Raw genomic sequence first — 24054 nt, 5'->3', positions numbered from 1 at the left:
CAGTGGTGGTCACTTTTCTGCTGAAAAATCACCTCTAAACTTGAGTCAAGTGCTTCTATAACCAGCAGTCATTCCCAAAGGAGAGGTGAAGTGGTAAGTCTTGTGGTCAACTGCAGCTGGGAAGATGGATGAGAAATGGCCTTTGGGCTATTTCTCATAAGGCTGCTTCTCTCCCTTGGTTTTGGGGAAATCCAGGGCATTCCACCGAGACTCAGACTGCAATTAAATTTTGCGTACTTGGCCTGTATGGAGATGTATAAGGTAAACAGAGTGTCATGGTATAACTAGTCACTTGCAATATTTCAAACGTTAAATCAGTCTTGCATTTGGGTGATCATTCCTGGCATAAATACACTTCTTCATGGTGTATTATCATTTTTATAAATGGCTAGATGCAATTGCTTATATTTTGTTAATGACTTTGCATCTATGTAGTAAAAAATTTTGCCTAAAGACAAAAAACTTTGCCTAAAGACAGTCTGTCTTTTACTCTCCTTGGCTTCTGGAAGGTAATCTCTAAGCCCTTTAATGTCATTCCTGACAGAAATGTCTTTGCCTGAGGGCCTTTAGTCACCGGACAGTCTAACAATGTGACTTAGGGTGAGGACTCTGAGTCACATGGTATGATCTCCTCCTCTTGAGGGGACAGAAACTGTGATCAGGCACATGGGCAGTCAACAGTGCATAAGTAATGGAACTCCAATAACGACTCTGGACATCAAGGGTCAGGTGAGCTTCTCTGGTTGACAATTCTCCATGTGTGTTGTCACATATTGCTCCTGAGAGCAGCTAACTCTGTCTATGATTCCTAAGGGACAGGATAACTCAAAGCTCTGTATTTGGAACCCTTCCAGACCCTCTTTTATGACAGATTTTGATCCTCTCCCTGTGATACCTGTGAATACAATTTTCAGTAAGTTCTGTGAGGCTTTCTAGCAAATTAGTTGGGAACCCCTGAACTTGCAATTAGTGTCAGAAGTAAGCATGGTTTGGGAGAACTCTAAATTCTATAGTGATGTCGAAAGTAAAAGCAGTCTTTTGGAGACTGTTTCTCAAAATTTGTAGCATTTATGCTCGTGGGGTAGGTTGGCCTGTCATTTTCTTTTCTTGTCTTTGTCTAGTCTGGTATCAGGGAAATGATTCTGAAAATGAATTGGGAAGTATTCCTTCTTCCTCTATTATCTCAAAGACTTTGTATAGGATTGGTCTTTTTTCCTCCTTAAATATTTGATGGAATTTATTAGTGAAGCTATTTGGGCTTGGGGTTTTCTTTGTGGAAAGGTTTTTTTAATTAGAAATTCGAATAATCTAATAGCTGCTTGGCTATTCAAAATTTCTATTTCTTCAAGTGTTAGTTTTGCTAAGTTGTCTTTTTCAATGAATTTGTTCATTTTATCTAAGTAGTCAAATAAATATATTGCATTAGGTTGGTATAAATGTGTGAATAATATTCTCTTTTTAATATCTGTAAGATCTGTACTGATAGCTCTTTTTGCATTCATGAGATGAGCAATTTGTGTTTTCTCACTGTTTTTTCTTAACCGAATAAATCATATTTAATTTAATAAATTATACTTAAATATTATAGTAATTGAATATAAATTTAATTCATTCAATTTAGTTATGTAACATTGAAATGTAATGAATTAGGTGAATTTGAATTAAAATTTAAATGTGTTAAATTAAATGGAAATTGAATTAAATTAAATCATATTAAATAAAAGGTAAAATATCAAAGTAAAAAAATTAAATTGAAATTAAATGATACTTGAACAAACTGAATTAATATTAAATTATTTTGAACCAAATTAAATTGAGTAAATCAGAAGTCAGTAATGTTAAATTTGAGTAATTACATTTAAGTTATACTTGAACTATATTCCCTTAAACTTATTTTCATACATCAAATTGTAATTAACTTAAAACTGAATTATATGAAATTCATAAATTGATGTTAAACTAAATTTATCTGAGTACCTTACCAACACATATTCATTTATACTAACTAAAACTAATACATTAAATGAACAATTAATTTGATGAATTAAATTGTTTATTAAAATAAATTACAATCAAATTAAGATAACTCAGTATTAATTTAAAAAAGGAGGCAAGTCTGGATCTGAAGTTCCATTTTGTGGATTAAAAACCTGTTTCAGGAAGAGAGGGTCACAGAATCCATGTTGCGGCTTCTGTGTCTTTGGTGTCTGTGATGGTGTGTAGGGGACAACGAGTAAAAACGTTTAGGAAAGGCGAAAAAATAACACAAAACCCCAGATATCTGAACCATACACAGGACAATCATCAGTAGCAAAGAAGTTGCTACGTCCAGAGCCAAGAAATCCAGAAAAAATGTTAGCAAAGAGTGAAAATTTTCATTTTCCCCAGACCCCTCTCTTCAACCCGAATCAAGTCGTTCCGACTTTGAATGTGGACATGTGGACATTTAGTATGACCACGACTCGCGTATCCCGTGGGATTTGGGGTGATGGGGGCACTGACCTGTTGTATGTCATTTGACCTCCGTGGTTGCCAGAGTTAGATCATTACCCTGAGATGCCTAGCTCTCCGATCTGTCCAGATTTTTTTTTTTTTGTACTTAATCTAATTTAAAACAGAATGTTAAAATTGATTTTATAGGAAAGAATTGAATGTGTATGAAACAAGCGAACCAAAGAGGACGTCACCAGGAACCTGTCAAATCCACAGGTCGGGGAAGACTTGGTGAAGCCAGTGTCTCGGATTTCAAAATCTACTTTGGTTAGGCCACTTCTCACCAGAGTCGGTCAGTCCACCACCGACACCGTTGCTTGGGACTAATTCTGAGAAGCGAGAGCACTCCTGCAAAAGCCCAGGGGCTGAACCGTGCCAGGCCTGGCTGAGCGGGAAAGAGCGGTGGAAGGTAAACGTCGGAGACATAACAGGGGGAATGGTTTCCTTCGCAGCGCACGACACCCAGTCTGCTGGCGTCCCATTTATACATGTGAAAGGGTAAAGTGATTGAATAGAAGAATGAGTGTGACTTGATACAGGTAGTGTTTCGGAAGCCGCCACTTTTTCTGTGAACTTCTCAAGCAGGGCAAGCCTCCGGCGTACGGAATCGATGGTCAAAATGGCGGCACCCTTGTGGAAGCCGCGATTAGGGCGCTGCCATGTATTGCCTGTAAACGTACGGACTCGGCCATCTTACGGAATCAGATTCCAAGATGACGGCATATGCGTGGAAGTGGCGCATAGGCGCGGCCATGTTGCCTGTAACGTTGTGTCCGTACAAGTGGTCACCGTACGGACTCGGCCGACAGAGTGGCGGTGATCTCGGGAAAGCTGCGATGCAGGTGCGGCCATGTTTCCCGCACTTATGGATTCGGCCGCCTTACGGTCTCAGTAGTCAATAGTCAAGATGGTGGCGTCTGAGAGACTTGTAGCGGCTCTAGGCGCCGGATCTACTTGTTTGCTGCGGAGCCGACGCATTGGGCCTGCGCAATAAGAGTACGGTGCCCGGGAGGCGCGACCAAAGCGGAAGTAGTTGTGGGCGCCTTTACAACGGCCGCGAACGCCAGCGAGAGGTCTGTGCAGCAGGTTCGCGGGTCGCTGGCGGGGGCAGCGGAGGGGTGCGCCGAGAGCGGAGAGATGGTGAGTACGAGTCCCAGGAGGGGGTCGGCAGTAGAGATCAGTGGGATTGGTAGAGGCGGGGTCCGTGGGCAGAGGCAAGAGAGTCTGTGGTGAACAGTAGGAAGAGTCTGGGCAGTATGGTGGGCGCCCGTGGTGAGCCTTAACAGGGGTCTGTGGGTAGAACGTTGGGGGTCTGAGGTTCTGAAAATTTTCTGATGTGTGAACCATCTGGGAGTTTTGTGATGAGCCATTTTAGGGGTTCGTAATGGAAGTTTGGTGGGGGTCTCTCGATAGATAGTTCCGTGGCAATCCGAATGGGAGACTGGGCAGAGCCGCACCGGGCAGTGTGTCATAAGCTGTGATGAGTCTGTGTCAAGGAGTTCGTGGGGAGTCGTGATGGGGGGCGGGGTTGTCTGTGGGGTTAATAATGGGAGATCTATGGGAAACGGTGTTGGGAAGTATGTAGAATATATCCCGTGGTGTCTGTGAGAAGAGATGGGGGTAATATGTGATGAGCGGTAGTTTATAAGTAACCGTTATGAGTGTGTGGATAGAGTAATGAGGTGTTAGTGATGGGAAGTCTGAGACAGAATGATGGGATCTGAAAGAACGGTACTGGGGCGTTAGGGGTGAGTGATGGGAGTTTGTGGGGACCGTGATGCAAAGATCTATGAGGAACTGTGATAGAAAGTTTATTGGCAGAATGTTGGGGTTTGTGGTGAGCCACGATGGAGCTGTAGCAAGGAATGAGACACCATGATAGGGGTTCTCTAAGAAGCCATGATGGGGGGGGGTCCCACAGGAGGGTGACGGCTCAGACCCAGAGCCTCCAGATGCTGGAGAGGACAGCAAATCGGAGAATGGGGAGAATGCACCCATCTACTGCATCTGCCGCAAACCAGATATCAACTGCTTCATGATGTGAGCCGGGGAGAGGCGGGTGGGGCTGACACCTGCAAGGTTGGGTGAGGCTGATGGGTCCGGCCCCTCACATCTGCACCACTCACCCCATCCTCTGCAGCGGGTGTGACAACTGCAATGAGTGGTTCCATGGGGACTGCATCCGGATCACTGAGAAGATGGCCAAGGCCATCCGGGAGTGGTACTGTCGGGATTGCCGAGGTGAGGGGGTGGTGCCTGGACAGGGCAGGCAGGTCCACCTGCCTTGAGGGAGAAGCCATAAAGGGAGGGTGGGTCATAGGGAGTAGTGACGTGTGTCTGTGGGTGATTGATTGTTGGTTTGTGGTGAGTTGGAATGGAGATTCCACTGTGAGCCCAAACACAGGGTCCCACCAGAGGGGTTAGCCTGCCCTGGAGTAGGGGGACGGAGCAGGTGAGTGGGACAGAAGAGGAAGAAAGAGTTCTGGGACCATCCAAATCCCTCATTGTTAACCCGTCCTGGTCCCACTGTCTGCCCCGCAGAGAAAGACCCCAAGCTGGAAATCCGTTATCGGCACAAGAAGTCACGGGAGCGGGACAGCAATGAGCGAGACGGCAGTGAGCCTCGGGATGAGGGTGGAGGGCGCAAGAGGCCTGCCCCGGATCCAGATCTGCAGCGCCGGGCGGGGTCAGGGACAGGGGTTGGGGCGATGCTTGCTCGGGGCTCTGCTTCGCCCCACAAATCCTCTCCACAGCCCTTGGTGGCCACACCCAGCCAGGTGAGTGGCTGCCACGGCTGGGATAGGTAGGGTGATCCCGTGTCAGGCCCTCCTTGGGTTCCTGATTTCTGTTCCGGGCCCCTTCCCCCAGCATCACCAGCAGCAGCAGCAGCAGCAGCAACAGCAGCAGCAGATCAAACGGTCAGCCCGCATGTGTGGCGAGTGCGAGGCCTGCCGGCGCACTGAGGACTGTGGCCACTGTGACTTCTGTCGGGACATGAAGAAGTTTGGGGGCCCCAACAAGATCCGGCAGAAGTGCCGGCTGCGTCAGTGCCAGCTGAGGGCCCGGGTGAGCATGGGTAGAGCTGGGCAGGGCCAGGTGGGGGCGTCAGTGTGTCCAGGAGGAGCTCATTGAGGCTAGGAGGGGTGGGCCAGGTGAGGTGGGGCCTACTGCACATAGACAGGTGGGAAGGAGCCTGACCTGTCCAGACGAATGGGGCATGAACAGGTGTGCAGGGCTAGCAGGGGCGCCTCCAACCCCAGATGGGCAGAGTAGAGCCAGATGTTTCAAGGTGGTCAGGCATGTCAGGCCAGGTGGGGCAGGGTTCAGCATGTCCTAGTGATGAGAAGTAGGAGTAGTGGGTGTGTTTCTGGGGAGGCGAGGCAGGGTTAGTTGGTGGGGCTAGGCTCTTGTGGGAGGGGCTAGGGCAGGGCCACCCTCCATCCACTTGGGGCTGACCTGGGCCTTCCTCCTGCCGGCACAGGAATCGTACAAGTACTTCCCTTCCTCGGTGAGTCCAGCCCCCCAGGGCGGGGCGGGGCATGCGGGCAGGGCGGTCAGGGCCAGTCCTGAGATTCTGCCCTGCAGCTCTCGCCAGTGACGCCCTCAGAATCCCTGCCAAGGCCTCGCAGGCCACTGCCCACCCAGCAGCAGCCACAGCCATCACAGAAGCTGGGGCGCATCCGTGAGGACGAGGGAGCAGTGGCATCATCAGCGGTCAAGGAGCCACCTGAGGCTACGGCCACACCTGAGCCACTCTCAGACGAGGACCTACCACTGGATCCTGACCTGTACCAGGACTTCTGTGCAGGGGCCTTTGATGACCATGGCCTGGTGAGCAGGTGGAGTGTGCCATGGTGGAAGGGTGGAGGTTACAGAAGCTGAGTTTCCATGAGGAGGAGAGAGAAGGCAGAGTATGGAAGGCTGATTTGGGAACTGAGTAGGTGGTGGGGTAGTCACAAGTGGGGCAGGTGGGTCAGCGTATGCCTCACTTGCAGCCCTGGATGAGTGACACAGAGGAGTCCCCGTTCTTGGATCCTGCCCTGCGGAAGAGGGCAGTGAAAGTGAAGCATGTAAAGCGTCGGGAGAAGAAGTCTGAGAAAAAGGTGACGGGAAGGGTGAAGTGGGTGTGGGAAAGCAGAGGGCAGGGAGGCGAGGGAGAGGCAAAGGTCAGAGGCTGGATGGGGCAAGAGCCAGAAGGGGGTGGAATACGGGGGGAGGCAGGCATTCAGGGCTGACTTCAACTCCACCCTGACCTGACCTGCTTTGTCCCATAGAAGGAAGAGAGATATAAGCGGCATCGGCAGAAGCAGAAGCACAAGGACAAATGGAAACACCCAGAACGTGCCGATGCCAAGGACCCTGCGTCGCTACCGCAGTGCCTGGGACCTGGCTGTGTGCGCCCTGCCCAGCCTGGCTCCAAGTATTGCTCAGATGACTGTGGCATGAAGCTGGCAGCCAAGTGAGTCATTCCTGGAGAGTTCAAGGGAGTCGGGGAGTATAGGGTCGGGCATGACCAGATGTCTTCCGGTCAGTCACCTGCACACTGTTCAGTCCATGAAGCACCCCCCATCCACCCCTCATCCATCTACCATTCTGGTGCTCATCTGGCTTTTTATCTACTGCTCAGTCACTTATCCTTTTGCCGTTTGGTCACCCATCCGTTCTACCATTCTTGGATCCACCCCCCCGCCCCACCTATTTTGTTGCTTGCCACTTTCCCTGCCTGCACCCAACCAACTGCCTCCCTGCAGCCGCATCTACGAGATCCTCCCCCAGCGCATCCAGCAGTGGCAGCAGAGTCCCTGCATTGCTGAGGAGCACGGGAAGAAGCTGCTCGAACGTATTCGCCGTGAGCAGCAGAGTGCCCGCACCCGCCTCCAGGAAATGGAGCGCCGATTCCATGAGCTTGAGGCCATCATTCTTCGTGCCAAGCAGCAGGCTGTCCGTGAGGATGAGGAGGTGAGCAGGCACAGGCCCAGCAGTGCGGGGCCCAGTACCTAGTCCTGACTGGCCTCATCGTTCTTTCCACTCCACACAGAGCAATGAGGGTGACAGCGACGACACGGACCTGCAGATCTTCTGTGTCTCTTGCGGGCATCCCATCAACCCACGTGTTGCCTTGCGCCACATGGAGCGCTGCTACGCCAAGGTCAGGGTGTCAGCCTGAGGGGGAATCATCAGTGGGTCCGTGGGGGAGAGACGTGTTGTCTGGGGGGTGTCTTGGGATGCAGCACACATCCACAGTTCCCTCCATTTGTGCTCATCCCTCCAGTATGAGAGCCAGACGTCCTTTGGGTCCATGTACCCCACACGCATTGAGGGGTGAGTGTGGGCGCTACGTGGAGTTAGAGCAGGGAGGTCGAGGCTGGGGTCAGAAGTGGCATGTTGGGGCAGGATACGGGCACGGGCAAGAACAGGTGGGTCTCCCTCCACTACCCTGTCTTTACTCCAAACCCCCAGAGCTACCCGACTCTTCTGTGATGTCTACAATCCTCAGAGCAAGACATACTGTAAGCGGCTCCAGGTGCTGTGCCCCGAGCACTCACGGGACCCCAAAGTAAGGTTTTCCCTCAACTCCCCGCCCTTCTGTCCTTTCTTCCTCCTCACTGGCCCACATTCATCCCTTGCTCCCTCCTCTCCCCTCCTTCCTTACCTTTTCCCTACTTGACCACTTCCGTGACCCCTGCTTTGCCTGCCTCATCATCCTTCGTTCCTTTCCTTTTTCCTCCCCTTTTCCATTCCTCTCCTCTCCCTGAACTTTCCATTCCTTCCTTCCTACCTCCCTGACCACTTCCCATTCCTGTCTTCTTTCCTGCCTCACCACCCGCATTCATCCCCGACCCCCCATCTCGCTGCAGGTGCCAGCTGATGAGGTATGCGGGTGCCCCCTTGTACGTGATGTCTTTGAGCTCACAGGTGACTTCTGCCGCCTGCCCAAGCGCCAGTGTAACCGCCACTACTGCTGGGAGAAGTTGCGGCGTGCTGAAGTCGATTTGGAGCGTGTGCGCGTGGTAGGTTTTGATGCTGGATGTGGCTGGGGTCAGGTGGGGCTTCTGGAGCTCCTTCTCATGGCTCTTTTCTGCTCTCCTGTCAGTGGTACAAGCTGGACGAGCTGTTTGAGCAGGAGCGCAACGTACGCACAGCCATGACTAATCGGGCAGGATTACTGGCCCTGATGCTGCATCAAACGATCCAGCATGACCCACTCACTACCGACCTGCGCTCCAGTGCTGACCGCTGAGCCTCACAATGGCGCAGAAGTCCTCACACCCTGCATTCCAGGCTGGGGAGCTGCCCTGAATCCCCCATTTGTCTGTTCTGCCCTTTATATGTTTCTCCGGCGGTCCTTGAGTTTCTCCCTGTACCGATCCACCATTTGACTGCCCGGCTGTTACCAGGGGGTCTCAGAACTTTTTCCTGTTCTTGTCTGTTCCTTTGTTTCTCCATTCTCTGTGCCTGGGCGGGACTGTGGAATCCGCTCACTCTTGCCTCCCCCCTTCCTCGTTTTGTTAATAAAATTTTGAAGAACTAAGAAAAATGACTACTGATGGTTTCCACACTTTATCCAGCTGCGACTGCATTTCCAAAGCCCTTGGGTAGATGGGCTGTGGCACACTTATACCTCAGGAGGGGCTGCAGTATACAGCTTCGAGTACACTGTTGGCATTTACTCTGTGCTCTGCAGGAGCCCCCGTGGGCGTGGGGGATATGACTTGCTGAGAGCCCAATCACCTACATTCTCAGCCTTTCATTTTGAAACTGGGTATCCAGTTAGCGCTAATTCAGCGTGTGGCTCATTTACCACTTGTGTCAGCACTGACATTCTCCAAACTAGATGTATTCAATGGCGGACATAAGGTCCCTTGTTCCCCACAAGCCTCTCTTTTGGGACACGTATGTAACAGAAGTCTCCATCCCGCCCTCTTGATGTCAGTCTGGGAGTCCCCACAGCACTACGTTTCCAGAACGGACCCGCCCTTCTCGGTTGCACGGACCTTCTGTTTACCTGCAGCGAGGCACGCCCCCTTCTCCAGTTCCCGCGGAAGGAGCTGGGCTCAGCGTGCGGCAGTACCAGTCCCCGCGCGCTCCTGTAACCGTTCGGCGGGCCGGAGAGAGCGGGACACAATAGTCCTGGGGCAGATGTTCGGGGAACCGGAGAGCACAGGCGCGACGTAAGCGAGAGGTGGGAGAGGAGGGCTACGGCACAACCTCAGGCTTCTCCGCCCCTTCCGCTAGGTTACCCCTGGTGGAGACCGCCAGGGAAACATCATAGGGCCCCAACCTTCCTCGCCCCCTTAAGAGAGCGCAGGCGCAAACCAGGTGGGCGGAGTGGGGCGAAAGCGTCGGTTGGCGAGGTGAGGAGCTCAAGTGTTGCAGGTCTCCGGTGGGGGTGCGAGCCGTAGTTGGATGTTAGAGCGCAAGCGCAGTAGTGCCGGGACGGGAGGCGCGCGCCGCTGTGGGACTGAGCACGCAGGCGCGGAGTCCTCCCCACTAAGGGCCAACGCTGGCGGGGCATTAGCGCGCAGGCGTCTTGCCGGGAGCGGAGCCCTAGAGGTGGGCAGCGGGTTTCCGGTTCCGGGAGCAACGAACGGCCGCGGCAGCGACAGCTATCGCTTCAGAGGAAGCGTCTGCGGAGGAGGAAGAAGAGCAGGGCAAGGCGGGAGTCACAGGCGGGACCCTCGCCATGGGTCCGCGGACCTAGAGCGGCGGAAGCTACCGGCCCGGTGCCGAGCTGGTGAGACAGTCGTGAGGGTGGAAATGGAGAGCGCTCAGGCGTAGGATGGGGAAGAATTGAGGCTCAGAACGCTGACGGAGAGGAATGAAGGGCCCTCAGGCCGACGAGTGGGAGGAATGGCGGCGTCGGAATATTGAAGGGAGGAATAGAGAGGTTTTGGCGGAGGACGGGGAGGAATGGGGCTCAGAACGCTGACAGGTGGACGTGTCGGGAGCCTGGACGAGGACGAAGAGGAATGGGGAAGGATCTAAACGCTGAGGAGAGATCTCGGGGCCTCTCAGGTTAAGGAGAGAGAAACGGGGGTTCAGAACGCCGAGAGGGAGAAATGAGGGGTTCTCAGGTTGATAACGGGAAGAGATGGAGGCGTTGGGATGCTGAAAGGGAGCGACGGGGGCTTCCTCTGGAGAACGTGAAGTAAGAGGGGTTTAGAATGTTGAGCTAGGGATGGGCATGATCTTGGGACAAGAACGGGGACGAAAGGGGGGTTGGTTCAGCATGCTGAGGGGAGAAATCAGGGTCTCTTCAGGTGATGAGCAGAATAGAAGGTAGGAGACACAGAAGGGAAGGGAGGGGATGAGAAACTTTTTAGCTGAACATGAGAGGAACAAGGCGGTCTGGGGACTGAGATTGGGGAGGACTTGTGGCTCAGAACACTGACAGGGAAGATGAGGAGGCTTTCGGGCTGAGGAGCAGAAGGAATGAGGGGTGTTCAGGGTAAAGGTGTGGAGAAGCTGCGGGCTGCCTGGCAGAGGACACAGGAAATTGAGGCAGTAACAGTGGAGGTAGCAGGTAAGGGGACGTCAGAAAGGGAAGGAATGGGAGGGCTTTTGACTGAAAGGGAAACTGGGGACTCCTGGGTCAAGGAAGGGAGCGAACGGGAGGTCAGAATACTGAGGCCAAGTGCTGGGACCTTGGTGTGGGGACGAGCAGAATGGGGGCCTCTTGGGCTGACGATGGGAGGAATGGGCCCTCTCAGGCTGAGGATGGGAGGTATGGAGGTTTCAGGGTGACAGAGGGGAGGAATAGGGGCCAGTGGGTCAAAGATAGAGAATGTCTCCTGGGGGGAATGACAGGGTCCTAGGTTGGCAGTGGGGAGAAGTGATGAGTTCTCAGGCTGAGGATGGGGAAGAATTGGGGATCGGGACATTGAGGGAGGCATGAGGATCTTTGGGTTGAGGATGGGGACTTTAAAGTTGGAGACAGGGCTGCCAGGTCAAGAAGGGGTAGGAATGACAAGCTCCTGGGCCCAGGACAGGGAAGAATGAGGTGGGAAAGGGGATTTTTCTCTTTCTTGTATTGGCCAGTTGCCTGTGGTAGGTCCCAGGTCTTGGAAAAGCATTACTAAGTACCGGCGGTTTGTGTGGTTAGGGCCCAACATGTCCTCCCCTAGAGCCTCAGTTTTCCCACTGCCCCCTCCGTGTTGCAGGCCGCTGCTCCTTCCTGTGGCCCCCATGGCTGAGGACTGGCTGGACTGCCCAGCCTTGGGCCCCGGCTGGAAGCGCCGTGAAGTCTTTCGAAAGTCAGGTGCCACCTGTGGACGCTCAGACACCTATTACCAGAGGTACTGGGTGGGTTGTGGACAGAGTCACGGATAGGGCTAAAATCAGGGGGTGTGGTTAAATTTGTGGATGGGTTGAAATTATGCAAATATAGTCGATTCTTATTATTTGCAGATTCCATATTTCCAAATTAGTCTACTCACTGAAAGTCGGTACTCACTATACTTTCATGGTCATTCATAGACATGCACAGAACAGCAAAAAATTTAAGTTCCCTGATACACTCATTCCCAGCTGAGGTTGAATGAGGCCTTCTTATTTTAGTTCATATACTGTAAACAAGTATCTTTTTCATGATCTGCTAAGTGCTGTGTTTTTCACATTTTTGCACTTTTTATTGGTGATTTTCGTATTTACAATGCCCCCCCAAGTATAGCCCTGAAGTGCTGTCTAGTGTTTTAAGTGCAAGAAGTCTTATGATATGCTGTAAGAAGAGAATAACACGTTAAATAAATTTTATTTGTGAGTTGCAGTGTTGTTAGGTGTGAGTTCAATGTTAATGAATCAAAAATGTGGTACATTTAGAAAAAGAAAAGGAAATGTTCTGATTTGTACACGAGTCTGCTCTGGAAAATGCTGAAGTAACATGTATAGTACGTGATGAAGTTAAGGGAAAGGTGGAAAAATAGCCAAATTTGAAGATGCATAAGGAAATACTTAATAAAATAAAATGTAGTGGACAGTGTGAGAGACTGGAAGCCAAGGACATTGATGGTTGTGTTACCCCTGATTAGGAATATGTTAAACCTGTCTCAGCTAGTACTGACTGGCTCACATGTTTCAAAAGGCGTACATCGTGAAAGATGTTAAATTTGCATACAAGGCAGGTCCTGCAGATCAAGAGTTTGCAGAGGAATTTTAAAAATACCTGGTAAGTGTTACGTGTGAAAAGTGTCATGCAGAATAGGTTTTACTGAGGAGACTGGCTTGTTTTACAAGGACCGTGGTAAAGGTAGCTGTGTAACATAAATGGTCTCCGAAGCTCCTGACTTTAAATCATTCAAAGGCCATGCTGTCAGTCATTCGTAGGAATGTATTAAGTAGAGTGTCTTTAAATAGGAAAACAATAAAACAAGGCTACATATCGATTAGTTGACAGAAATGTCCCCTGGGGCTCACATTACCTTAAGCTATAGTTCCAGAAGAACAGAGGTTCTAGATTCACTAATTCAGTGTTCAGCGTGACTCTATAAGACATACCAGGAATAATGGGAATCGACTATAAATGCACAAAATGTACATGTTTATATGCAGTTCACATTTAAGGATCCAAGGTGATTATTGAATTTTTTTCACTCTTCCTGAACTTTTTTTTTTTTGGTCTAAGTAGTTGTTTTTGTGGAGGAATATAGCAAAATCATGAATATAATTATGTTTGCTTATACTTAATTATATGTTTATCCCCATATTCATAATTTGTGTGAAACTGTCAAAATTTTAAATTTTAAATACTTTTGTCAAGAACCGTAAAGCAACAGGTTTTATCTTAATTAGGGCAAGATAACGAATATGTTACAATTTTGTGGATGCTGGTAGGATATAGGAGACTCCTGGGTCAGAGATGAAAGATAGTTTATTATTCACAGTAACAGCAGTATCCAGAATGTCATTATTTTTGTGCCAGTTCCCCAAATGCCAGTTCCCATAGGGTAACCTGAAGAGAACTGACTAACATCTGCCCATGCATTGGGTTGTAGGAAAGGAACCCTGAGCTTAAGGAATCCAATCTTTTATAATGTTAGGACAGTAAGGATGCCTTCCCTTTGCTCTGGAAGGAGAACTTATCTCTTATCTTCCAAGGCTGTTTGCTGTACAAACATCCTTGAAAAGATAGTTCATAACAAAGGACTATCAGTGCCTCTCTTGCAAGACATGCAGAAATGCTAGAGACCTGTGGGGTATTCTCTCCGAGAATATTAGTTGCTCCTACTTTGTTTTACATGTAGTTGCATTTGTTTGTTTACGCATGTCTTTATATATATATATGTTTATATGTTCATTTATTCACGTGTATGTTTTCAGACGCTTCTCCTGTGTTTTTCCTTTCTATGTATTTAGTATGTTAACTTTAATGCATTTGTACATCATTCGACAAGTTTGTATTTCTGTCCGTGTTTATGTTTATTTACATGAACAGACTACAATTAGTAGTGTATGTTATAAGTAAACATGTATTTATTTATATTTTTCATTTGTGTTTGTATATATGCTGGTATTTATACACATTTTATATTTCTGCTATGCAAGCTTAGTTGGGGTAAGACCTGGTAGGGCTCACAGGCCAATCCCAGGCTGCCAGCCCTCTATCCCCTGCCAGCCCTGCAGGTCTGTTCATGAGCCCAGTGGGAGGGTTGTGTTGGTGGAGTGGCCATGGCTCCACCGGGGTACCAATCCATCCTGGCCCATTCCCAGCCCCACAGGAGACAGGATCCGAAGCAAAGTTGAGCTGACCCGATACCTGGGCCCTGCGTGTGACCTCACCCTCTTCGACTTCAAACAAGGCATTCTGTGCTATCCAGCCCCCAAGGTACTACACAGTGTGGGGTACCCAGGCAGGGGTGACTGAGCCACCTAACACCCACCGACAGATCTCTTCCTGCTTTCCCTCTCATTTGCAGGCCCAGCCCTTAGCTGTCCCTAGCAGGAAGCGGAAGAAGCCTTCACGGCCAGCCAAGACTCGAAAACGTCAGGTTGGACCTCAAAAGGGTGAGGTCAGGAAGGAGGCCCCAGGAGATGAGACCAAGGCTAATGCTGACACAGCCCCAGCTTCACTCCCTGCACCTGGGTGAGTGTTGGCCTAAAGTGAGCCAAGAGGGTGAGGGTTGTGGTTGGAGATGTACTCAGCCTCCCACACCCATGTTTCCTTATCCCAGGTGCTGTGAGAACTGTGGAATCAGCTTCTCAGGAGATGGTACCCGAAGGCAGCGGCTCAAGACATTATGCAAGGACTGCCGAGGTGAGTGGCCCCAGAGCCCTGGGAGGTAGAGGTGGAGCAGATCTGATGTCAAGCTGGGACACCACTGTCAGCTTTCAGGTTGAATGGTGGATGAGGTTAGCTATCTGATGCTCCTTGTCCACTTCTCTTCTTCCGCCTCCCTTTCCTCAGCGCAGAGAATTGCTTTCAACCGGGAACAGAGGATGTTTAAGGTAAGCACGACCTGCCTCCTCCTCACAAGTGTGCGGTGGGAGCAGGATGTGATGGGGGCTGGTAAGAAGGTCTGAAGGAATGATGATGGATCCATAGGGTGTCAGAATCGTTTTGTAGGGAGCTAGCTATGGTCAGTGGACAGTAATGTGTTAATGGGGTATCAGCAGACACAGCGATGAGGTTAACCGGGCACTTGGAGACTTTGGGGATGGCCTCTGGTGACAGCTTGTTAGTAGTTGTCAGATACAGTGATGAGGCATATGGTGGACTACTAGACATGGCAGTGGGGTCTCAAAACATACACGTAAGGGGCAGCATACCTGGAGCTACTCTGTCTGGGCCTGTGACCTCGCCCCACCCATTCCTGGCAGCGTGTGGGCTGCGGGGAGTGTGAGGCCTGCCGGGTAACCGAGGACTGCGGGGCCTGCTCCACCTGCCTTCTGCAGCTGCCCCATGATGTGGCCTCGGGGCTGTTCTGCAAGTGTGAGCGGAGACGGTGCCTCCGGATTGTGGAAAGGGTGAGTTGGGCAGGTAGGGTGGGCCCAAGGCTCACCCTGTCCTCTGGCTCTCAGAGCCCTGGCCCCATACATCATACCTCTGGCCTCCCTGACAGAGCCGAGGGTGTGGAGTGTGCCGGGGGTGTCAGACCCGAGAGGACTGTGGCCGTTGCCGAGTCTGCCTTCGCCCTCCCCGCCCTGGTCTCAGGCGCCAGTGGAGGTGTGTCCAACGGCGCTGCCTACGGGTGAGTAGAGGGGCCAGTGCTGTTGGGGCCAGGGCTGGGGCAGAGCTCATTCTGCTATTAAAGTTGCTACTGCTGCTGCTGCTTCCTCCCAGCCTTGCCCACCTCATGTCTTCTTTTCTCCCCCACCTCATGCTCACCTCCCTGGCCTCACCTACCTGCCCCTGTCTGCCAGCACCTTGCCCACCGTCTCCGTCGCCACCATCAGCGATGTCAACGACGCCCTCCCCTAGCTGTGGCTCCCCCTGCTGTGAGTGCTGCACCCCACCTTCTGTCTGCCTGTCCCACGCATGCTTTCTGTACTCCTTTTGGGGGTGGGGGTGGGGGTAGGGGTCCTGTGTCTGCCTGGTTCCACCAAGCCTAAACTTCTGTTCTGGCTTTCTCCCAGGGTAAACGTAGCCGCCGTAGAGGAGGCTGCGACTCCAAGATGGCTGCCCGGCGGCGCCCCCCCCGAACCCAGCCATTGCCTCCAGTTCCCCTGTCACAGCCTCCAGAGTCCCCAGAGCTGGTGAGGCCCTGGTGGGCAGGGGGAAGGCACAACTATAACCTTACCCAGTACCTGCCCTGACCCCACCCATTTGCCTCTGCAGCACCCCAGAGCCCTGGTCCCCTCGCCACCTGCCGAGTTCATCTATTACTGTGTAGACGAGGACGAGCTAGTGAGTGGCCCCACCCTACCTGGACAAGCCTAGACCCTCCCAGGGCACTTGGTTAATCCCAAAGAAGCAACTGCTGCAATGGGCCTAATAGGGGAACAGCAAGACACAGTAATGGGTACTAGTATGGGATAAGCAGACAATGGGGGAGGGACTAACATGGGATCAACAGGTGCAGTGATAGTACCTAATGTCAGATGAATCAACACTCTGGTGGGGCTAATAGGAAAAGCCAGCATAGGGAATGGAGTTCACATAGGCTGAGCAGATAACAGCAGGCACAGCATCGGCAGCTATAGAGGGTCAGCAAAATGCCACTGGAGGTGGGGGTCAAAGACGTTGTCTTGGTAACTACTGGTCTAGCAGATGAAGTGATGGATACTGCGTTGGAACAGCCACAGTCCTAATGCTCTTGGGCACTGTCCGGTGCAGTGATAGTGCCTGGTGTTGGAACTACCAGATGCTGAGGTGTGACTGAGACCAGTGCACAGCCAGTTCCCTCTGATGGAGCTAGTGAAGGGGCAACAAGAACAGCACTTGAATGGTGCCAGTAACAGCACCCCCCCCCCCTTTTGCCTGTCCCCCAGCAGCCTTACACCAATCGCCGGCAGAACCGCAAGTGTGGGGCCTGTGCAGCCTGCCTACGGCGGATGGACTGTGGTCGCTGCGACTTCTGCTGTGACAAGCCTAAATTTGGGGGCAGCAACCAAAAGCGCCAGAAGTGTCGTTGGCGCCAATGCCTGCAGTTTGCTATGGTGGGTGATGCAGAAGAGTGAGGTGGGTGGGCTATGTTGACCTAGGGCCACCCCCCCCTTCCCTGCCGTGCCTGGGAATGGTGGGCATGCCTGGTGGGTAGGGCAGGCCAGATTCTGCATCTTCAGAGGAGTAGATGGAGCGGTGGGTTCAGCCAACGATTAGCAAACATTGTGCTGGGATGAACGAATCTGAGTGGCAGTGGCATTAACAGGAGACTAGCAAGCTCAGTGATGAGGGCTTCATGTGAAAGCATGTTCTGTGCCGTGACTAATGGGGATTAGCAGGCATGTTGATCAGGGCAGGGTGGTCAATCATTGCATCAGGTGGCCATAACATCCTATCTTTCTTCAGAAGCGGCTGCTGCCTAGTGTCTGGGCAGGATCTGAGGATGGGGCAGGGCCGCCCCCACCTTACTCTCGTCGAAAGAGGCCTGGCTCTACTCGAAGGCCCCGTCTGGGTCAGATACTGAAGACCTCCTTGACCACACCCACAACCCGACCAGGCCATGCCCAGACTCCAATGAAACAAGAAACAGGCAGTGGCTTTGTGCTGCCTCCACCTGGCACTGATCTTGTGTTCTTACGGGAAGGTGCAAGCAGTCCCGTGCAGGTGCCTGGCCCTGCTGCAGCTTCCACAGAAGCCCTGTTGCAGGTGAGGATCCCATCTTAGCTTGCCCTTCCCAGAACTACCCAGCCTTGTGCCAGGAAGCTGGGACCAAGACTGCTGCAATCCTCCTTCACACAGGAGGCCCAGTGCCCTGGCCTGAGTTGGGTTGTGGCCTTACCCCAGGTGAAGCAAGAGAAGGCGGATGCCCAGGAAGACTGGACACCGGGCACAGCCATCCTGACTTCTCCTGTATTGCTGCCTGGCTGCCCCAGCAAGGTGGGGGTCAGTGATGGGTGGTCTGTGAGCAGAGTGATGGTGAGCCATGATGGTGGTTCTTTGAGCAGAGCAACAGATACGCGGATTGCAGCCTCACCACAAAATTACCCCACCTGTCTGACAGATGCCCCACCTTCCCCAGGCAACTAACTTTGCCTGCTTTGCTGCCCAGCTAACAAAAATGGAACTCTGAGGAATGGGAAAGGTTTGTAGGCAGAGAGATGGATTTTCCAGGCTGAAGTGTGACAGAAGTGGGATTTGTCAGTATACTGACAGGTTGGCTGATAAGGAGACTCTTTTCTTAGGCCAACCCTGTCCTTCTGACTGCTGCCTGTTTCCCACCTCTCCCAGGCAGTGGACCCAGACTTGCCACCTGTGAAGCAAGAGCCACTGGACCCTGAGGAGGACAAGGAGGAAGAGAGCAAGGATGACTCCGCCTCCGACTCGGCCCCAGAGGAGGAGGCAGGAGGGGCTGGCACACCCGTGGTCAGTGCTGGGGGACATTTCACCCTGCCCTGAACCTGCTTTAGCCCCATTGGCCATGATGACCCATGATGTTAATTCTTCCCCAGATCACGGAGATTTTCAGCCTGGGTGGAACCCGCCTCCGGGACACAGCAGTCTGGTTGCCAAGGTGTGCCCCGCACAGTGAGGGGTGGTATGGGGTCGGTGCTGGTCAGATATGGGCCCTGAGTGTTAAAAATAGAGCCAGCAATTTGGCATGAGGCAGTGGGAGGTAGAGGCTTCTGTCACTGTGCTGATCCCGGTCAGTGAGGGGTTATGTGTAGGACCCTAGAGATTTCTCCTGAGGTTCAGATTAGGGCTTTCCTTGGGTGTATGGGGTGGGGGCTGGGGAGTAGAGAGACAGGGGTTAGTGGAGGTTAAGGATTTGATGCCCTGTGATGAGATTTGAAAGAAAAAGATAAAAGCCTGGTCCATATCTTTCTAAGAAAATCCAGAAGGAGTCAGATTTAATATATAAGTTTTTATCCAGTGAATCATCATTTGGGGTTTTGTGGGTGTCTGGAGTCTCCAAGAGATGACAGGTGGGCTGGATAGTGGTGGGTGGGCAGATCTGGGCCCTGAGATGTGCAACTGTGCAATCTTAGGCTAGTCCACCTCCTGGAGCGTCCTCTGTGGAGAGAGTTGGGCTGTGTTTCTTGAACCTTTCCTGAGCCTGTTGAGGTTATTAAGAGTTTCAGCTGCTTCACAGAACTGTCCCTGCAGGCCTGGCAATAGGATGAAAGATAGTTGTCCCTAAGGACAGGGCTGGTGGGAGGAGGACAGGGGAATACTACCTCCTGCAGAATGTTCGCAGGCTGTGCGCGTGGTCCCAGATACAGGCGACATAAACTGTTGGCCTAGGCACCTGGATTCCTTTGCCCCTACAAGCTAGTTTCTGCCGGCCGGAAACTCCTGCATCTGCCTTGGGCAGTTTGCAGGTACAGACTGAGTCCCTGCTGGGTATACTGCAGTGTGAGAGAGAACATGATGAATGCAATGACCCTGGAAGGCTTATCCTTCAGGAGACATGGATTCCTGTCTTCAGGGAGCTATCATCTAAGGAAATAGTTTCCTTGTGTGTGAAATCATTATATGTTAGTGGAGAAGGTAATGTTTAGTTGGTAGTATTGGAATATTTTAGCAGAGAGATAAGAGATAAGGGATAATTATGGGGAAATGGATTCCAGGCACAGAATACTAGGAAATGGTTTTGTGATGCTCCATTTTACAATGAGCGAACCTCATTCAACATATAGTCCTGCTCCCTCTTCTCTAGGTCCAAGGACCTTAAAAAACCTGGAGCTAGAAAGCAGTAGACTGGAGGCTTCTGCAGACTGTAGGATTCAAGGTGATAATTTACAGACTGGCTTTATGAGAGACAACACTGATCTACTCAGAGCTGGACCATAGGCTGAGGGGCTTATGTAGGATTCAATAGGAACTGGAAAAACCCACCACCAAACCTGAGAATCAGGCCTGTTCAGTACTTTGAGATTATAGAGGAAGTAAGCAGGAAAGGAAGAGAAAGAATAGAAAGTTGTATCTGCTCCAACTGGTGCGAATCTCAGGAGCTTGACTGATGAGAAGTGTGGATATTATGGGTGGGGGATCTGGGGTGGAGAGGGGATGTAAAAGCCACTACAAAACAGCCTATACAAGCCATCTTCATAATTTTTCAATGGCTTCTGGATGAGACCTGGTAGTGTTTCTGAACATTTCCATTTCCACAGAGAGACAGCATTTGAAAATGTAATGTGAATAAATGAGGAAAGGAACTGCTATTTGGTTAGTTCCTCCTACTGATCTATGTAATTCTCAAGTCTTTTTAGGAAGACAATGATTTTTGCCCATTTTTACATACGGGAAAACAGACTCAAAGAAATTACATAACTTGTCCAGTGTCAAACAGCTAGTATCAATAAGCATAGAATCAAATCCAGGTTGTAAAAACCTTGTTGTTTAAGCCACCAAACGGTAAGCCGTAATACTATATTCGATAATGTGTAATGTTATAGTAACAGAAGTTTCCAGTGACCTTGAAAACAAGGTGGACTACTCTAAACAGAACAAATCCTTTACACTGCTGCCTCTAGCGTGGTTTAGGGAGTGCCAAGGTTGTATGGATGGGGTCACCTTGTCACAACACCCTTGCATCCAAGAGACTGGGTTCTTCCCAGGCCTTGGGTGTCGTAAATATTTCTCAAACACTAAAGGACATCCTTCCCCAGTGGACACTTCGTTTTGCTTGTTACCCTCATTCTCCTCTGCCAAAGCAGTCTTCAGAAGTAAAGCTGCCAGCCTGGCTCATCTTTGCTGACAACTTACCTCCCTTGCCTATTGATGACTTTTGTGCTTGGTTTCTGCTCTTGGCCCCTCTCTATTAGGAGTATGAATTCCTGCTTCCAAGTCCTGCATAAAGGCCAGTCTTGACTCATCCCTGTCTCACTTCCCAGGTCTTCATAAAGTGCCGGAAAGTTCAGGCCTGCAGTTTGTTATGTAGCCAGCTTCACAGGGCTGTGACTGAGTGCATGCCTCCTTAAATTTTGTAGCTATCTGTCTTCCCCTGCCTTTTTCTAGTCCCAGCCCTGCAGCTTTAGGTATTTTACATGTAGATTAGATATTTCCCTACCCTTAACCCTTTCTGCTACCCTGCTCTGTTCCTTCCTTTGCCTTACCTACTTAAGCCAGAGTCAAGACTGGATAATTTACTGATACTGTTTGGCCCTCCCCAGGACCCAGCCACCCAACCCTAGTAACCTGTAAGGTCCTAAATGAAATTTATTTGATGGGCATTCAGACTCTTCTAAGAGTCTGGCTACAGTGTGTATCACAGTACCATTGGAAAAGCAGCACCACTAATTATATATACATATGCATATGTAGGTATATATGTGTATATGTGTATATTTTAAGGGACTTCTAGGGATTTGACCTTATGTAGTAGTGGGAGCTGGTTAAACAGTCTCTGTAAGGCTGTTGTCTTTACATCTAATGCTGGAGCTTGAAGTCTGCAGGGCAGGCAATCGGGAAGGGAAGATGGATGTAAAGTGTGGGAGACGGAGGACGCTTTGGCGCGCAGGAGCACGAGCACGAGCACGAGCACGAGCACGAGCTGGAACCGGCGAAGATGGCCTAGAACCCATGTCAGTCTCTCACCACCTCCAACTTCGATAATGTGGGTGTCCTACAGAAGAAGCTGGTGCCCTTCATCACAGACTTAAATACTCATCTGACCCAGGAATTAGAGACGCTGAAGGAAGATCCCAGGGAAAGTGGAGCAGCTGCAGGCCTGGCTGCAGGCCTGACTGCTGCCCCACACCAACGAGGTGAGCCAGCAGATAAGTGACAACATGTGTGAACTGCAACAGTGCCTGGTGCCCCGCACCAACCTTCCGAGTGTAAAAACAGTATGCTGCTGCTTGACTTCTGCCCTCCAGTTACCAGGCAAAATGTCTCTTGTGGCCCATCCTAACCGGAAGCATACGGGGAAGGGAGTTCTGGGAAACGTAGCCTAGTCAAGGTGACACATTACAAAGCCACCCTGCCATGAATCAGCTCCCAAGGGTCTCACTGCTCACCTGAGGATAACTTGATAAAGCTACGTTGCTGAAAATGCAAAGCTGAAGACCATGGATTTCATGGTGACCCCAGCAAGTACAGAAATTCTGTCAAGCCCACCCAGAAAAAAACTTGCTGGTCTCGGCTATTTTTGTATCATTCATTCAAGTATTGAGAACCTGGCCCATGGTAGGCACTGTACTTGATACTGGGATACAGGAATGAAAAAGATATAGTCCATGCAATTTTATTAAATACATCAATATGTATTACAAATGGTGAATGGATATCCAACTTTATCGTGGAATTTAATGGTGAAAATCTAGAATTCAGGAAAACTGTCGGGAGGACAGCCCTTGCGTGAACCTTGTTGGGGCACAATAGGAATTGGAAATAATATAAATAGTTTCTATCTCTGAGCTGTTCTATTTTAAAATTATTTTAAAATGATTTTTATTGTCCTGTTTACTGTTTTCATACATTTAGTGTTTATTTGGGGAGTGTCTTGATGGTGGTAACTGTTAACTCTGAGAAAGCGGGATGGTGGGTGGCAAGATCTAGGTCAGGTTCTGTCCTAGGACCAATCGCTTTCTAGGCCTTGGGGCAGCTTGGCTGAAAGCTGAGGCTCCCCTAGCTGGGCTCTAGTCCTGGCTCCGCCCCCCCACCCTCCGAAGAGGCCCGCCAGGGGGCGCCGGGGCCGCGGTCATCCCACCAGGGCTCGGGAGACGAGCTGCCCCCCACCCCTGGCCTCGGCGGCCCTGGGGCGTGGCCTTTGCCCGGCTCAGAAGCCAATCCTTGGCGGGACCCGGAGAAAAGCCGACTCTCCTTCTTCACGTAGTGGTAAAACAGGCAAAACCGAACTGGAGTTAAGTTACGGGGAGCGCCCAGGGTGAGGGTGCGGCACGACGAGTTCTGACCAACGCTGGGACGTTCGAGGGCAGCAAAGTGTCGCCAAGGGTCGCCTTCCCCTGTCGCCGACCTCATTTCGACGGGATCCTTCGGGCTGTACGACCTCTGGGGGTGCCCAACGGGCTCTCTCGTAACTCCGCTGCTGTTCCCAACCCCCGTGCCTGACTGAGGGCCTTTTCATTGCCTCCCTTTTTCCCCAAAGGTGTAGTGTGAGGGGTGGTTCCACCCAGATCAACCGGCGGGCCAGTCGCCCGTGGGACTTGAAGATCAAGGAACTGACCCTCAGGACTCTGTCCAGGGAACCGAGACGACCTCTAATTTCTTTCTTTTTTGTTTGTTTCAGGCTACGTAAACTCTTAGCAGTAAATGAAAATGAGTATTTTACCGAACTGCAATTGAAAGAAGAAGCATTATAGGAGAAAAAAAGACAAAATGACAATTATTAAAAGAGATTATTAAAAAGAGAAAAAAAAGAGACATTATTTTGTGGCTGAAAAGCTGAACCAGCAATTCAGGAAATGGAATCCAAATCTAGAAACGTACCGCATACAAAATCCGAAGTGGGTGGATTACAAATGATTAAGGAATGCTAATTTACAGTAAATTGCAGCCTTGCGACGGTATACACAGTAGTTGTACTTTGGTTGTTAGATGTCAGTGACTAGGTTCTGATTTTATTCTGTGCTCTAGTGTTTTGTGCTCGTCCCACTTTAGGAGGAGAGTACCAAAGTGTCATTCTTAATCTGCTTTTTAGTTATCACCACGTTGCTTTTGACCAGAAGTACAGCTGTGGTCTCCACCTGTGCTGAGGGCCCCTTCTAGGTTCCCTGATCTGTGTTGCCTGTTCCCCTTCCTGGGATACAGATTCTCAAGCCTCATTGCCTGCACTTCTTACTCATGTCCTGACCCTGTTTTACTGGGATCCTTACCTCAGACTGTTGGCCTTTATTTTGCCCAGCCATGTCATGCCATGCCCTCCTAGCCCATCTGATCTGCCCCCTCCCCCCATCCTAAGGTACCCCGAGTCAGCTCTGGTTTCTGCCCAGTGCAGTAGGAAGATTTTATTAATAACAGGCTTATCATTATTGGTTTGGGTGGGCCGACAAGACAGGCCG

At 50.7% G+C, this 24054-nt stretch overlaps 2 protein-coding genes across 45 annotated transcripts; both read left to right on the top strand.

Annotated features, from left to right (window-relative positions):
- Positions 1-3242: 3242 nt before the first annotated feature.
- Positions 3243-9034, top strand: CXXC1 (CXXC finger protein 1). 3 transcript variants are annotated; one of them, XM_007080531.3, is made up of 15 exons: positions 3243-3633; positions 4415-4533; positions 4634-4734; positions 5035-5270; positions 5362-5559; positions 5975-6001; positions 6079-6324; positions 6489-6596; positions 6768-6952; positions 7245-7452; positions 7532-7642; positions 7766-7815; positions 7954-8050; positions 8352-8504; positions 8588-9034. In XM_007080531.3, the coding sequence occupies exons 1-15, from the start codon at positions 3631-3633 to the stop codon at positions 8732-8734; spliced, it is 1989 nt and encodes a 662-aa protein (XP_007080593.1). In that variant the 5' UTR covers positions 3243-3630; the 3' UTR covers positions 8735-9034. The 3 variants fall into 3 exon arrangements, with proteins under 3 accessions (XP_007080593.1, XP_007080594.1, XP_042819120.1); XM_042963186.1 differs by lacking the exon at positions 3243-3633 and adding an exon at positions 3890-3977; XM_007080532.3 differs by lacking the exon at positions 5975-6001.
- A 529-nt stretch (positions 9035-9563) lies between these two features.
- Positions 9564-23357, top strand: MBD1 (methyl-CpG binding domain protein 1). Of its 42 annotated transcripts, none has more exons than XM_042963168.1 (19): positions 9567-9665; positions 10013-10228; positions 11655-11789; positions 14200-14314; positions 14376-14572; positions 14661-14743; positions 14894-14934; positions 15307-15453; positions 15549-15677; positions 15850-15924; positions 16063-16182; positions 16265-16333; positions 16918-17085; positions 17438-17737; positions 17876-17968; positions 18320-18454; positions 18541-18602; positions 19749-19820; positions 21480-21561. In XM_042963168.1, the coding sequence occupies exons 1-18, from the start codon at positions 9634-9636 to the stop codon at positions 19786-19788; spliced, it is 2157 nt and encodes a 718-aa protein (XP_042819102.1). In that variant the 5' UTR covers positions 9567-9633; the 3' UTR covers positions 19789-19820; positions 21480-21561. The 42 variants fall into 42 exon arrangements, 41 of the variants coding, with proteins under 41 accessions (XP_042819111.1, XP_042819101.1, XP_042819098.1 ...); XR_006210219.1 differs by lacking the exon at positions 19749-19820 and adding an exon at positions 23283-23357 and having other exon boundaries at positions 9569-9665; positions 17831-17968; positions 21480-21798; XM_042963162.1 differs by lacking the exon at positions 21480-21561 and adding an exon at positions 23283-23357 and having other exon boundaries at positions 9570-9665; positions 17831-17968.
- The last annotated feature ends 697 nt before the right edge of the window (positions 23358-24054 follow it).

This window comes from Panthera tigris, chromosome D3 (assembly GCF_018350195.1).
Source record: "Panthera tigris isolate Pti1 chromosome D3, P.tigris_Pti1_mat1.1, whole genome shotgun sequence".
In the NCBI taxonomy this organism is placed as follows: domain Eukaryota; kingdom Metazoa; phylum Chordata; class Mammalia; order Carnivora; family Felidae; genus Panthera; species Panthera tigris.
Note: the sequence above shows the minus strand (reverse complement) of the source record. Positions and strands in the feature narration are given on the sequence as shown.